Here is a 15,054-nt window from a genome sequence, read left to right as displayed (position 1 = left end):
GAGGACACAGACTCCCCGAAATCCCCACAGGGGCTCCCTGGATGTTCCTGTCTGTGTGCTGCCTGGGGCTCCACTGCGCTTTCTTTTGGGAGTTCTGGGACCTGTCTAGGGGCATCTTGGCACATTTCTTGCCTGGCGTCTGGAGGTGCATTTGGGAATTGTCTGCCAACGCATTGCTGAGAGTGGGACAGGTGTTCTCCTCAGGATACTTGGGTGGTGCCTGGGTGTGTTCCAGCCCATGGTCCTTGGTGTCAGCCTGGGGACCCTCGCGGGAGACTCTGCAGGGCCTCTTGGGTCTCTGCTGCACAACCAGGCTATCAGCTCTGACATAGGGTTGGCGAGCCGGCTGAGGGGTGTCAGCGATCGGACCTTACTGGGCACCAGGAGGTCCACCAGGTGTCCTGAGGGTAACTTTAGGGCTTCTGAGACGAGATGTGGAATGGGACCGGACACTCACGACTGGATTGTCAGTACGTGGTTCCATCAGCAGGGCAGGCTCAGGGATAGAAGGCCTCCTGGTGGTGTAGACGGGCATCGGCCTGTGTGGACGCTGTGGGAAAAGAGAACACATGGGACTCCATCAGTTTGGCCTCGGCACCAAGGCAAAATGAACATTCAGGAAAAAAAGAAAGAAACCAACAAATGGCCAAGTGCTTAGTAACCACCCCCTCCCCTGGAACAGGGAAAGAAACAGATGGGATCTGTTGACCTAGGAGTAGGGAATGGGGCTGCACAGCTGGTCCGGAACAAAGGCATGACAGGAAGCTGGTGATGCACTTTAGACATGGGGGGTGGCCGGGGGAACACGCAAAGTCCTGCCTCACAGTGATGTTTCCTCCATTGGACCAGCTCTTCCATCCGCTCTGCTCATGAGGTGATAGGAGTCCTGCTGCTGGAGAGTCATGGTGGCAGCTCCTTAGTGGGGATGGGCAGGGGGGTGATGTGTCATGAAGGACAGAGGCCTGTTCTCTGAGGTTGGTATGTGCTCCAGGAGTGCCGCCAATGACCATCACATGCCAACAAGCCACGGATCACACACATAGAAGGCATAAGGCAACATCATGGGCACCAAGGGAAAAAAGGGTGCAAAGACCACGCTACTCAACTGCCACTAGTCAGAGAGGAAGTGCAGTCCCGCCTCCCCCAGGAGGCCCATGGAGCCCAGCCAGTCCCCAAGGGCACAGCCCGGGAAGCAGCGCACACTCACCCTCACATAGTCACAAGATTCCGTGTCTTCCTTCCAGGTGCGCTTCTGCCCATCCCGGGGTCTCCTGGGGAACCTGTGGAGCAGGGCCTTCCTCTGCTCGGCTTCTTGCCTGCACGAGAAATCAAAGCATGGAAAGGAGAAGGAACTCCCTTCCCTGGCTTCCAGCCAGACACCTGCTCAGGGCTTGGCCCAACCTGGTCCTTTCATTCCTCAGCCACTCTATGCCCACCTCTGCTCCCCCCTGACTACAGTGTCCCACCAGGTCATCCAGGCAGTTTGTTTCATGCAGAGCCTATGAGAGAGTCTGCCTTGGCATGTGCCAAGCTCCATACATTCCCTGGTGCAGGGACATTGTCCAGCTACAAAACCCCACACCAAATCAGCAGGGACAGCTCCATCACCCAAATGTGGACCCTGTTAGCCTGGGAGCTCCTCTGCCTGCCTCGCCCAGCCTGGCTCTACCCGCAGCTGCCCTGCACCCTGTGCATGCACACGGCTTCGGGGTCTGTCGTATCATCCCTGGCATTCGGGTTTCCAGCCCCATTCCTCACCTTCGTCTCTCTGCCTTCTCCCTCTCAGCCTGGTTCAACAGCCCAGCCTGGTGCCACTGGTCCCACTGACTTCCCGGCTCCACAGTCCTCCAGCCCCCTGGAGCCCAAGGCCACAGGAACGAGGGTAGTGCCCCAGTGTTTTATGGGGCATCTGGTGCTTGATGCCTTGTGTCCAAAGGCCCCACAGTCCCTGCACTTTACCTGGGTGAGGAAGGAGCTGGGGTCAATGCAACCACTGAAATGCCAGTGAACCTGCCAAGCACACGAATGGGAGGCCATCCTCATGGAGTGGCACATGGGATGAGGACAGGGGACATCCTATCTGGCTAGTGAGGTGTCAGTATAGTGAAGACCTCTGGATGCTTACTCCCCGTCCCGTGGAACGGAGGAAAGGGGAAGAGGGATTGGAGGTGTCAGGTTGAGGACAGGTGGAAACATCATTAAGATTTGGGACAAACACAAGGCTCAATCTGATCTAATGGTGCCCTGGGGCTGATGCTCAGAGCCTCTGAGTGTCCCAGTGTATAGCCTGGGGGATTTCCTGCCCATATCACGATGGACAACTGAGTCTGGGCCATGATCTTCCGGGAGCCTAGCCTGTCTCAAGACCCCTGGCAGATCTCCTGCTTCAAAACCCATGGCAGCCTCCCCACTCACCCTGGGATCCTCCTCTGTGCTGGGAACTCTGAGGGCCAGTCCTGCTGTCTGTGGCTTCTTGCCTTTCTGGGTTTTCAAGGGTCTGTCGGGCCCAAGCTGGGAGTGATGGGCCACCATCTGTCCCACGGCCTGGAGGGACAAGTCAGTCTGCTCTGGGGATGGATTTTGGGTAGCCTGAGGGAAAAGAAACACGTGAGTCCTATTCACCATGACATGGGCCTGGTCCCTGTACCGTCTTCCCAAGGAGGCCTCAGTGAGCTTCAGGACAGTCGTGCCAAACACACATTTCCCCCTGTCACTTCTCTTTCCTCCTTCCTGCCTACGCTCTCCCGGCCAAGCCACATTTCCGCTCTGAGGAAGGCTGCCCTTAAGCAACGACTCTTGTTGACAGTATCAATAAGTCTCTCTAAAATCACCTTTGGAAGCAAAACCAGGGACAAGACCTCTCACGGTTGAGGTCCAGTGGGATGCACCATGGAGCACGCAAAGGGCAAAAGCATCAAGTAAATGGGCTTCCCTTTCATGTGAATGCCCCTTGTGACACCAGAGGAAGCCACAGTTAAGTCCAAATTTCTTGGGAAAACACATTCTCCTCTACTCGATGGGAAGCTGCCCATCTGAACACTTCCATTCCATGTCTTCGTGGCAGTGCCCCCAATTAACTGCCATCGAAGCTTTGGGAGGTGAATTTCTTCTCACCTTGGGAACCAGGTGATTCTTCTATTGAAAAAAAGGTCAATTATTTATGGGAGAGTGTGTGTGTGTGTGTGTGTATGTATGAGGGAGAGTGATCACCTGAGCTATAGGAAGGACAGAGGGAGAAGCACACACTCCAGTTATCAGGAAAGCCAGTGAGGGCCTGGATCCATCTCCTGAGATCATGACACGACCCAAGTCAGTCCCCGAAACAATGGAGCTGCCCAGGTGCCCTGATCCTGTGTGTTCTCTAGGCCTGCAGGGCCCACTGAGACATTTACGGGCCTTCTGTCCCTGCTTGTCCACCACCCCACACCAATGTGACACCTGAGGCCCCATTCATTGGCATTGGAACCTCCAGGTGTCCTGGGCATTCACAGCCATGCCTTGGCTCAGTCTCTGTCCTCAGAACATGTTAGACCAGAAAGAGTCCTTAACCCGTGGAGGAAGGGCCAATCCCTCCATCATTTCCTCACTGTCCCATTGCTCAGTCAGGGATGGTAGGACCAGTGGCCCAAAAACTCACCTGAAGTGCAATTGTGGTCCTCACACCCATCAGGAGAGGCTGAGAAAGGTCCTGGACAGACTCCACTGCAGGAGACTGTGTGTCCCGTGGGAGAGAGGGATGGTCAGGAATGGCCACTTCCGTGCTCCCGGACTTTTATACTGCCCCAAGGGCATGTGACATTTCAGCCACTTGAAAGACGTCCCCCTAATCCTCTTAGATGCTGCAGGGATTGAGCCAATCAGTAGCTGCAATGAGGCTAGTGATGCCCTCATGAGAACGATTTCTATGACTGTGTGTGTGCGCCTGTGTGTGTGTGTCTCTGTGAATGGAGGTGTGAGTCCATGCGGATTTGGTGGGGATTGGAATTTCTGCAAGTGAAATTATATTGGTACATTTTACTGTGGAAATTAACCTCAGGACTCATGTTTCCTGATCTATTGGTATTTTACCAACACTTCTGCTCAATTTAGACCTAATGGTATTAAAACTGGGGTCAGGGTTTGAGGTTATTCAAGATATTATATCCATTTTCTCAACTAACTTTCAGTTAAAAACTGAAATATCAGAAAGAGCAAGATCTTCCAATCGGCTATAATCGCTTGATTGGATTAAGGGATTTGGGTGTGGTCCCTTTCTCATAGAGACCTTTCAGGCCATTCCAGGTCTTAATCGTGACTCTCTCATCAGACAGCACCTTCAGGTCTTTCTCAACCTCCCTAACTGCCCCTGCTCCTGTCTGAACAGAATTTGATCAGTTTCTATGTTCAGTGGATATCTCTATGAATGTCCTTTTTCTTCCTCAGTAACCTCAAGCGAGCTAAGGAGTGTTTGACGTCAGTGCTCTAGGACAGGGAAGATCACTCTCCAAAGGAGCTCAGGTATCACATAGGAACACGTTCTCCTCACCAGCCAGAATGTTTGTAGCTGTAACCAATTATTTGGGAATATGGCATCCTTTGCTTTGCTTCTACACTTCCATCTCTCTCGACTATGATCCCAATCTACAAAGATTGTGAAGGTTTTGATGAATACCAGTTTCTGCCTAGCTGTGGCCCGGGTCCATCACAAGCGAAATTCTCTGGCTGGTTTTATGCTTTTGTGAAACATTCCTTTGAAACTCCCTTTCCTACAAGAGTCTATATCCTAAATCCAGTGTTTATATGCCTCATTTTAACTGTTCCTCAGGGAATTCCACCCCAATATCCTGTATATTCTCTTGATTCAGTTGGAATATGTTGTAGGCTTGTGCCTTTTTCCACATTGTGGGCTTGGCAGGTTTAGATGCAGGTAGGAGGGCACTGGGCTAGCTTGTGGTTTGAAAGTGTCGTTATGGCTTCTTCCGCCTACAGAATTGGTCGTGTCTGCTGAACATTTTTGAATCGACATGACAATTCATTCCTACTTGTGACCATGATCCTTTGCATTGGAAAAGGAGGCAGCGTTGTGTAGGATAGAATAGTGAAGAATAATGAAGTTTAGGAAATTGTATAAGTCTTAGGAAAGGTGGAAACCTAAGTCTATTTGTCTTCTTTACTGACCAGAGGCCAAGAGAAACAGGAACATTTTGCCAGGCCTTCGTCAGTGATTGGGCATCACAAGCCCTGGGGCCCTGCTGAATTCTTGATGTTCACTTGTCATCCCTGGACACGAAGAGAATAAAATTGTCATCTCTGAAGCCACCATGTTTTAGGATATTGATTCTGTACCCATGGAGTCCAATAAAAAAACGTGTGTAGGATGCTCTACATGATATCTCCGTTTGACCTGAAAGTTTTAATCCCTAAACTTACCCTGCCAATGAAGGCATCTACTGAGACCCCTGATGAGACTGTCCAGACCCATTCCACATCTCCTCTGAGTACCCATAAAGTTAGCCTCAGCCCACCTGGTGGACCTCCTAGTGCCCAGGAAGTGCCAATTGCTGACACCCGTCAGCCGACTCACCAAACCTGTGTCAGGGCTGATAGCCTGGTTGTGCAGCAGAGACCCAAGAGGCCCTGCAGAGCCTCCCTCAAGGGTCACCAGGCTGGCTCCCAGTGACATGGGCTGGGAAAAACCCAGGCACCACTCAAGTGTCCTGAGGAGAACACCTGTCCCGCTGTCAGCAACGCATTGGCAGACAACTCCCCGATGCCCCTCCAGACTCCAGGCAAGAAATGTGCCCAGATGCCCCTAGACAGGTCTCCAAACCCCCGAAAGAAAGCGCAGTGGAGCCCCAGCCAGCAACTTCCAGGATCATCAAGGAAGCCCCTGTGGGGATTTCAGGGAATCTGTGTCCTCCAGGAAGCAGACGTGCATTTGGATGCCCAGCCATGACCCCGCAGCCCAGGAAGACACCCGTCCTCTCGCCAAGGAAGGGCCCCAGCCCACACCTGCCAAACCTCACCTGGGAATGCTGCAGCTGTGCACCAAGCCCCCACGTCCACCCTCTGCGCGGGCCCCCAGTCAGCCCCTGAGAATGGTCTTCACCAGATTGGACAGAAGCTGCTGGAGCTCCCGGTTCCTAGCAGCTCCCTCATTCGATCCTCCCGAGAAGCCAGGCCCTGCTCACGGCCCTCCAACCGCTCATGTTGGACAGAGCCTGTGTCTGTGGCCCCTGGAGTGTCCTCCACGGTGACCTACAGGTGTCCTCATCCACAGGTGTCCACCCCACCTGGGACGCAGAGCAGAAGGGGTGTGGAGCATCACACTCCCCAATCTGGTGGCACCTGGACCCGGGGGCACAGCAGGTGCTCAGGAGGCCCGGTGAGGGTTCCCGGACCTGGCGGTCCCGCCCCGTGGGAGATGGGAGATTAGGGTCAGTGGAAGGACCCCCCTGGGAGCCCCTCATGAGGGAGGCAGCACAGAAACACAGGAAGGAAGGTTGCGGTCCCGGGTGGCTCCTGGCAAGGCCTGGCAGGACACATAGCCCCAGCCCTCCTAGCTTGGACCTTCCCAGAGGACAGTGTGTGCAGTGAGGGCAATGACAGTCCAGACGCCCCCCGTACCCGTACGCCTGCCGGTGGACTCAAGGGGCAGGTGGGCAGGGACCAGGGTGAGGAGGGAGCCCCGCTTCCCCAGGAAAGACAATGAGGTTCACCCCGCTGGGCGTGGGATCCCCGCGCAGAGGCTGTGTGCCAGCCCCTCCTCGGGGAGCAGGCCTGTGGCAGGCAGGACTGCCAGGTGGCAGGGGGACGAGGAGCAGGACTTGCCTCCAACATCCCGAGAGGGAGACTGGGGCCCCAGGTCCTGCAGGACTTCCCCAGGACACCTGTGAGTGAGGGCGCCCTGTCTTCTGACGCCTGTGCCCTCCTGTCCTTCCCCAGGGCCATCTCCTGCATGCTGGAAATATGGCTGGATTATTGGGATGACGTTTGTCAGCTCCCAGAACTTTCCTCCCTGAGGATGATTCTGGAATTCCTGAGGCAGTGCATGCCAGGCTCAGAAGTGGAACTCCGTGCCCGGCGTTAAATCCAGCAATTCAGACGCCTCCATGCAGCAGAGCCAGAGGCTGGGGGTGAGGAGCCCTGGGGGTGGCCGAGCTGGGGACTATGGCGGGGGGCATGGATCCAGCCTCCATGCAGCTGGGCCAGGAGCAGGGGGTGGGCTAACACCCCACCCCATGGGCTGCCAGCTGGGGACAACTCCCAGGCCTCTTGGCCTCACACACGTGGAGAGGTGGGAAGAGTGGCCTTGATTTGGGAGGGTCGTGGACAGTCTGTCCTGATGGTGATTCTTTGCCTCATTGGAGCGACAGCTTCGGCCCGAGCAAAATATCCTGAAGCAGCTCAGGAGCGCGCCCCAGCTCCGACCATGGGGCCTGCTGCCCTGTCAGGGCCTGAGGGGATCGAGGCCATCCTGGCTGCTGAGGCTGAGGGCTTGGCCCGCGCTGAGGCGCCCGCTGGGAGTCGAAGCCCCTGCAGATAGTGGTCACTGATCTAGTTCACTGCTCTGTCCTGGAGGAACCACCTGCACCCGTGGCCACCCCAGAGGAGTAGGCCCCGGAACCTGCAATCGGGGTCCCCAGAGTGCCAGAGCCGCCACCTGCCTCCAGAACAACTGGCTTTGACCCCTGAGCAGCACCCTGACCACCTCAGGAGCCCGCCCCAGCTCCCACCACAGGGCTCGTGATCGCTGCAGCCCACCAGAGGTTTGCCCTCCCCTGACATTTCACTGTTTCTATATTTTGAGTTTTTCTTTAACCTGTATAAGGCCTTATGTGTTTTATTGTAACAAAGGATAAGTTAACTTCACACAAAATTTACTCTAATTTTTTTAAATGCTACATTGTGGGACTTTAGGTCCAATCATAGTGTGGCAGGCCAGGAGTCCAGGACACTGGGGGACACAGCTGATGATCCGGCACCCCCCGGGACAGGCAGGGGCTGGGAGGACACAGGAGAGCCAGGTCACTCCTACAACTGAGCCCTGAACTGTGCAGATCACGCCCCAAACCCAGAGCACCCAGACCCCTGCGCACTGGGAGCTGCGGTAGTGACTGTGGTAGGTGACTCCAGGGCGGGCTGGACAACTGGCCGCCACCACTGTGGTTGTCCCTCCTGGTGTCACCCTGTACCTGGGCCTGAGCAGGGGCCTCACAACATAAAGAATACCACTGAACTGTACACGTGGCTGAGGGCTCGGCGGATCCCCCAGGTGCACACACATGAGAATCAGCACAGCAGGCCCATTCCAGAAGACCAGCTAGAAGGTCCGAGGAAAAGCAAGTTATTGACCAAGCAGCACTGGAAAGTTCCAAGGGAAGTCGAGGGATTTACAGTATATAGAATCAAGGATACTCCCCCTTCTTTTTATTTTTCTGTTTGTTTCTGTTGTTTCCCTACCCCCCCTTTTTATTCTTTATTCTTCTATTTTTCTTTTTCTCCTTTTTTCAGTACAACATGCTGTTGGTCACGCTGCACTGAGCAAACTGACTAGAAGGAAAAACTCACCTCAAAACAAAGAATCAGAAACACTTCTCTCTCCCACAGAGTTACAAAATTTGGATTACAATTCAATGTCAGAAAGCCAATTCAGAAGCACAATTATAAAGCTTCTGGTGGCTCTAGAAAAAAGCATAAAGGACTCAAGAGACCTAAGACTGCAGAATTTACATCTAATCAGTCCAAAATTAAAAATCAATTAAATGAGATGCACTCCAAACTGGAGGTCCTAAGGACGAGAGTTAATGAGGTAGAACAATGAGTGAGTGACATAGAAGACAGGTTGATGGGAAGGATGGAAACTGAGGAAAAAAGAGAAAGACAATTAAAAGACCATGAGGAGGAACCCTGGGTGGCGCAGTGGTTTGGCGCCTGCCTTTGGCCCACCACGCGATCCTAGAGACCTGGGATCGAATCCAATATCGGGCTCCCGGTGCATGGAGCCTGCTTCTCCCTCAGCCTATGTATCTGCCTCTCTCTCTCTCTCTGTGCCTATCATAAATAAATAAATAAATAAATAAATAAATAAATAAAATTTAAAAAAGTAAAAAAAAATTAAAAATAAAAGACCATGAGGATAGGTTAAGGGAAATAAATGACAGCCTCAAAAGGAAAAGTCTACGCTTAATTGGGGTTCCCGAGGGTGCCGAAAGGGACAGAGGTCCAGAAACTGTATTTGAACAAATCATAGCTGAGAACTTCCCTAACTTGGGAAGGGAAACAGGCATTCAGATCCAGGAGATAGAGAGATCCCCCCTAAAATCAATAAAAATCATCAACACCCCAGCATTTAATAGTGAAGCTTGCAAATTTCAAAGATAAAGAGAAGATCCTTAAAGCAGCAAGAGACAATAAATTACTAACTTTTATGGGGAGTAGCATTAGGAAATGAGCAGACCTCTCCACAGAGACCTGGCAGGCGAGAAAGCGCCAGCAGGATATACTCAGGGTCCTAAATGAGAAGAACCTGCAGCCCAGAATACTTTATCCAGCAAGGCTCTCATTCACAATAGAAAGAGAGATAAAGAGCTTCCAAGACAGGCAGAAACTGAAAGAATATGTGACCACCAAGCCGGCTCTGCCAGAAATATTAAGGGGGACCCTGTAAAAGAAAGAGGATGTCCAAGGGAACAATCCACAAACACAGGGACTGAACAGGTATCATGATGACACTAAATCCATATCTTTCAATAGTTACTGTGAATGTGAATGGGCTTAATGAACCCATCAAAAGGCGCAAGGTTTCAGACTGGATAAAAAAGCAAGACCCATCTATTTGCTGTCTCCAAGAGACTCATTTTGGACAAAAGGACACCTACAGCCTGAAAATAAAAGTTTGGAGAATCATGGACCATTCGAATGGTCCTCAAAAGAAAACAGGGGTAGCCATCCTTAGATCAGAGAAACTAAAGTTTATCCCGAAGACTGTAGTGAGAGATGTAGAGGGACACTATATTATAATTAAAGGATCTATCCAACAAGAGGACCTAAAAATCATGAATATATTGTTGAATGAAAGCTATTCCCATAACATATGAGGTATGGTCATATTTTGTCATAATACCATTATCCTTAATAATAATAGTTACAAATGTAAAAACTTTAAACATTTAGTAAGATTTCTTTTTTTTTTAATTTTTTTATTTTATTCATTTATGATAGGCACACAGTGAGAGAGAGAGAAAGAGAGAGGCAGAGACACAGGCAGAGGGAGAAGCAGGCTCCATGCACCGGGAGCCCGATGTGGGATTCGATCCCAAGTCTCCAGGATCGCGCCCTGGGCCAAAGGCAGGCGCCAAACCGCTGCGCCACCCAGGGATCCTAGTAAGATTTCTGAATAAATTATTTGACTATTCATGAGTTTCCCTAATTAGACAGCAATCAATTAAGTCTAAGAACCAATATATTTTGAATGGCTACTGCTGCAAAGCACAGTTTCGAGGAATCAGTGGAGAGAAAAGGATGGAAGGAGAATTGGTTTTTCTGTTGAGTTGATAGTCAAACTGGATGGATAAAAATTCTTCACATCCTATAATTTTTGAAAAGCAATTATAACAGGTACCCATTAGTAACCACCAAGTTAATCTTATAAGAGACCAAGTTGCAAGTAACATCTTAAAGAAGAAAAGGAGTGGGGGTTATAGATCTTCTGGAAGTGTAGGCACCTGAGATGGGGTTTCAGGGAATAGATGTCTAGGCAGAGACATAGAATGTAGGAATCCAGGCAGGGGGACTAGCTGTCTGCATTTCTCTCCGATAGACATCATTGAGGTAACTCCTGATCCAGCAGCCCACAGGTTACTCAGTGGAGGATGAAAAATAGTTTCCTTTTAATGGACATTTCAAACTGAAGTTGTCTTCCAGCCCTTTCAGAGCTGTAGAACTTGTTTTAATCAACTTCCCTTGATAAAAGAGCTGGATTCTAGCAACTATAACTCCTTTATCCTCTCTCTACTGATGTCTGGAGCCATGAGAATTTTTTTCTTTGTTTCTGCTGCTCTCATTGTCCTTGCTCACATTTTCTCAGGTAAGAGGGAAATCCTAATAGATGTAAGGGTGGCAATCTGTCTTTTGAGAAGAAAGTTCAGACTTTAGAAAACTGCATGACTCATCCCTGCATTCTAAAAATGTCCCTGCACAAAGCAGTTACTAGAAATCTTTTCTTGAGCTTAAACACAAAACTACTGAGCTGGACTATCTCCACACAGAAGGGTGTCTGGTTAATTTCCCCCAAAGCTCCACCAAGCATTCAGACTTCTCTTTACATTTAGCTCTTTCCATCTTCTGTAATTGTCCACACAGCTTCAGCGTGTGCCCAAGTGATAGCTCTAAAATGAGAGAAACTTTCAGAGGCAAATTTCAAGCACACTTGTTAAGTTAGACAAGTATAGCTTTTATAGCCTAATTGAAACAAAACTTATGTTAAGAGAATCTTAGTATCGTCTTTATGTTTTTTTTCCTATTTTTATGTTTTATTAGTTGGTCCAAATCTCCTAATCTTAGATTACTTAGAATTTCTTTCTAGTTCTCACATACTAATAGAAAATTATGTCATTTAAAAAACTAACATCTTTATTGGTTTGCTTTTAGATCTTTGAGAGGTTTAAAATGGTCTCTTTTTGCTCAGTACTGCCAAGACTCTATCCCTAAGACATTTTAAAAATATTTATTTATTTATTTTGGAGAGAGAGAAAGAGCTGGAAGAGAAGCAGAGGGAGCGAGAGAATCTCAAGCAGACTCCCCAGGGAACACAGAGACTGATGTGGTGCTTAATCCCATGACCTGAGATCAAGGCCTGGGCCAAAATTAAGAGTCTGATGCCCAACTGAGACACTCAGGTGCCATCGCCCCCACCAAGAAACTTTTATATCCATCCCTTCTCAACTATACTTCTGTTATTAAGACATTACTAGTGGGGGTTCCTCATGTATTATGAAGCACTTTACTACTTCATGATTTCTGAATTTCTGCACTTACTTATTACACAATCAGGCCTCAATAGGCCTATCAAACCAATACATATAACACTTAATAACCAATGGTTTGGGCACTAAAGAAAAAGTACGTAAAATTGAGGAAAAATTTGTAATCAGAGTATGATCTTCATGCTTAATTTACTTGAAGTTTATTATTTTATTATTTCTGTGTTGGTAAAAAATAGGTTCCCCAGAATAGTAAATAGGTATTTGATAAATTTCAAATATACAAATAAGTGAATGGGTGTGATGGGAAGATTCATAAAAACTATAACACAAAACAGTTCTCATTAAGTGCCATAAATGATACAAAATATAAAAGCCATGGAAGTAGAACTGTGGTTCGAACTGTGGGATCAGAAGGGCCTTCTTGGGAAGTGTTCTTCACCTTGCACTTTTGAAAACAGGTATAAAATCATGCCCTTACATTTCAAAGTCTCATTTATCAGGTCAGTTACTTGATTTCTGCTCCAGCCGTTTCCTGGAGGTCAGACAATGGATCCAGGTAGAGAAACACATTTTAAGCCATCTTCTACATTCCCATTCAACAAGTCTCTGACTCATTAAGGGCTCCTTGTTCCCAAACTCGGCTCAGGTAAATTTGAATCATAGCAACAAACGTAGTGTGGGCTCCAAGTAAGAGCGCCACAATCACCACAACCACACAGCATCTCAGAGCTGTAATTGAGTTCAATGATCAGTAGAAGAAGTGATGAACACACATTTTTTTTATACCAAAACACCTGAAGTTGGATCTCAGGTCTAATCTTTCTACATTGTGTGAACCACTGTGTTTCAGTTTCCTTTCTAGAAGGGGTAATAATAATTATAATACGATTGTTTGACAGACTAAGATACTTGTTATGTTAATTAGAGGCAAACTTATTTTTACAAAGACATTTAAAAAGAGAGTAAATGAAAAAATAGTTTATTTTTCTTTTAGGGAAAAATCCAAAAAACAGGTAAGTTGACAATTATGGTTAGAAAGAAGACTCTTCTCCACCAAGTTACTTTGAGCCTAGGGAGGAAGGTCAACTTTGTGTCCTAAACATGTGTCTTTCATCTGGTTCTGAAGATGCTCTGACAGGAAGGGCTGAAAAGCATGTAAAGCGTATGATCAAAAAGATTGCACAGAAGCATCTACATCATTTGATTCCTGTTTCATTGTCCAAACTTACCCATGCAACCATACAGAGCCACGGGGCCTGGGACTGATGTCCTTTGCTGAGTCTCCTCGTGTTATCCAGAGATTCCATTACTCATTGTTTGAAGTGAGAAGTAACTGTTTGGGGAAGGTTTAACAAGCCCTCTGTTTCTATAATCTGCTTAAACAAAGCCAGGCACATCCTCTGTGCCCTGAGAAAGTACACTATTATTATTGTCTGCTTATCATTGTTTTTTTTTATTTTTTTTTATTTTTTTTTATTTGCAATGAATGTTTATTCGTATTTAAGGTACAGAGAGAGTACAAAAAAATGGCTACTAAGAAACACAAACAATTCTGAATAATGACATCCTTCACAAAAATATGAGACCATTGCTTTCAATTAGGGCAAGCAATTCGAATTTGCACTGAAAACATTCATCTCAAAGCTTTGAATCTCCCTGATTTCTCCGGGCATCATAACCCCTTGTCTTTTTTTTTTTTTTTTTTAACTTATTAAAGATTTCTATCTGTAGCCCTCCAAATATTCCTGATGATGGCTTTAGGTAAACATTATCATTGTTTTTTAATCATCATTCTCATTCTTATTATCTGCCTCAATTAAGTATTTAAACACCTTATGAGTATTCCATGTCAGTTGATTGGCTAGATGCCTGATGAATTTCTGTAGTCTATTACAATATCCCAAGTTCAACATTGGAATATTTTAAAAATTTCCCCTTACTTTGAGCAGAAATCTAAGGCTGTGCTATTCCTTTCTGTTGGTCTGAGTCCTAACTGGGGCATGAACAGGTTCAATGTTTCTTCAGCATGGCATTATCTCAGGTATACGACAGCAATATGTGTTCTTTCTCCTCCTCAAAGCTGTATTTTCCAAGAACAGCTCCCTTTGGGAGTGACTGCCAGTTCTTTGTATTATTTCTCCTGAGAACATCTATCACCAAAAACTTTTTTCAATCACTTATCTCAAAATACCTTTACTCTCTTCAGCTTAATCTTTGTTCAGAAGAAAAACTTGTTGTCCATATCACTGGCAATTCCAGAATTAAACCGATTATTCATTGATATTTCTTACAGAACAGATCAGCCTCGGGTTTCTTTTATCTTTGCACCTAAAATCTTGAAACTCCACAGCCACATGGCTGTGGTCTATCGTTGCATGTGGTCTCTCGTTGACCGGCCTACAGTATAAACAGCACCATCTTTCCCTTTTGTTATATGTCTGAGACTATTAATATGGAGACATGAAAACAATCACACATTGGGAAGGAATGTTATTGAAATTAGAAAGTAGACTGCCTCCATCCCAGGAAGACATGCTCTGCTTCTAGATATCCTAGAAATGACTATGGCAGAGGGAATTGAATACCTAGTAGGGACACTGTGTAAGTTGTGCGGGGAATCTGAGCTCCCATACAGCTGCTCAGGTGACATGTGCTTTTTCTGATCGCTAGGTGTGTACTCTGTGTCTGCAGGACACTCAGTAAGAGGGAATTGTGATTTTGGCCCCAGTGATGTTATGTTGTTTTCTGGTCACCAATTACTGGATAACTGAGGCCTTGCTTTCTTCCCTCAGCTCATGGAGCTATACGCAGAAGGATGCAGTGCCAGAAGATGGATGGTCGCTGTGCAGTTGAGTGCCTTTCCTTTGAAGATAAGGTTGGGGGCTGTAGAGCTGAACTGACACCACTTTGCTGCAAAAAAAGGAAGAATAATTAAAAGCCAAGCAGGAGCTACAGAAAGTGAGAAGCAAAGATCCTCTGGCTGTGAGCTCCATGTGGCAAACATCCCTGGATTTTTTTCTCTTGACCTCCAACATGGGCATTCTATGAATGAAGCTGTCAATCCAGCTTCTGACACTGCAGAGAAATA

The 15,054-nt window shown here is 47.8% G+C and overlaps 1 protein-coding gene across 1 annotated transcript; it reads left to right on the top strand.

The window, feature by feature from the left end:
* The first annotated feature begins 10,998 nt into the window (after positions 1-10,998).
* Positions 10,999-14,901, top strand: LOC140599502 (beta-defensin 107A-like). The gene is made up of 2 exons (XM_072762648.1): positions 10,999-11,068; positions 14,759-14,901. Exons 1-2 carry the CDS (start codon positions 10,999-11,001, stop codon positions 14,899-14,901), a joined length of 213 nt encoding a protein of 70 aa, XP_072618749.1.
* The last annotated feature ends 153 nt before the right edge of the window (positions 14,902-15,054 follow it).

The sequence above is a fragment of the Vulpes vulpes genome, chromosome 7 (genome assembly GCF_048418805.1).
Source record: "Vulpes vulpes isolate BD-2025 chromosome 7, VulVul3, whole genome shotgun sequence".
Taxonomy (NCBI): Eukaryota; Metazoa; Chordata; class Mammalia; order Carnivora; family Canidae; genus Vulpes; species Vulpes vulpes.
Note: the sequence above shows the minus strand (reverse complement) of the source record. Positions and strands in the feature narration are given on the sequence as shown.

What these genes read in the sequence shown, in the direction of transcription:
- LOC140599502 (XM_072762648.1), top strand. Translation starts at nt 10,999, where the DNA reads ATGTCTGGAGCCATGAGAATTTTTTTCTTTGTTTCTGCTGCTCTCATT. An exon ending in CCTTGCTCACATTTTCTCAG is followed by an intron (nt 11,069 to 14,758) that starts GTAAGAGGGAAA and finishes TTCTTCCCTCAG; the next exon opens with CTCATGGAGCTATACGCAGA.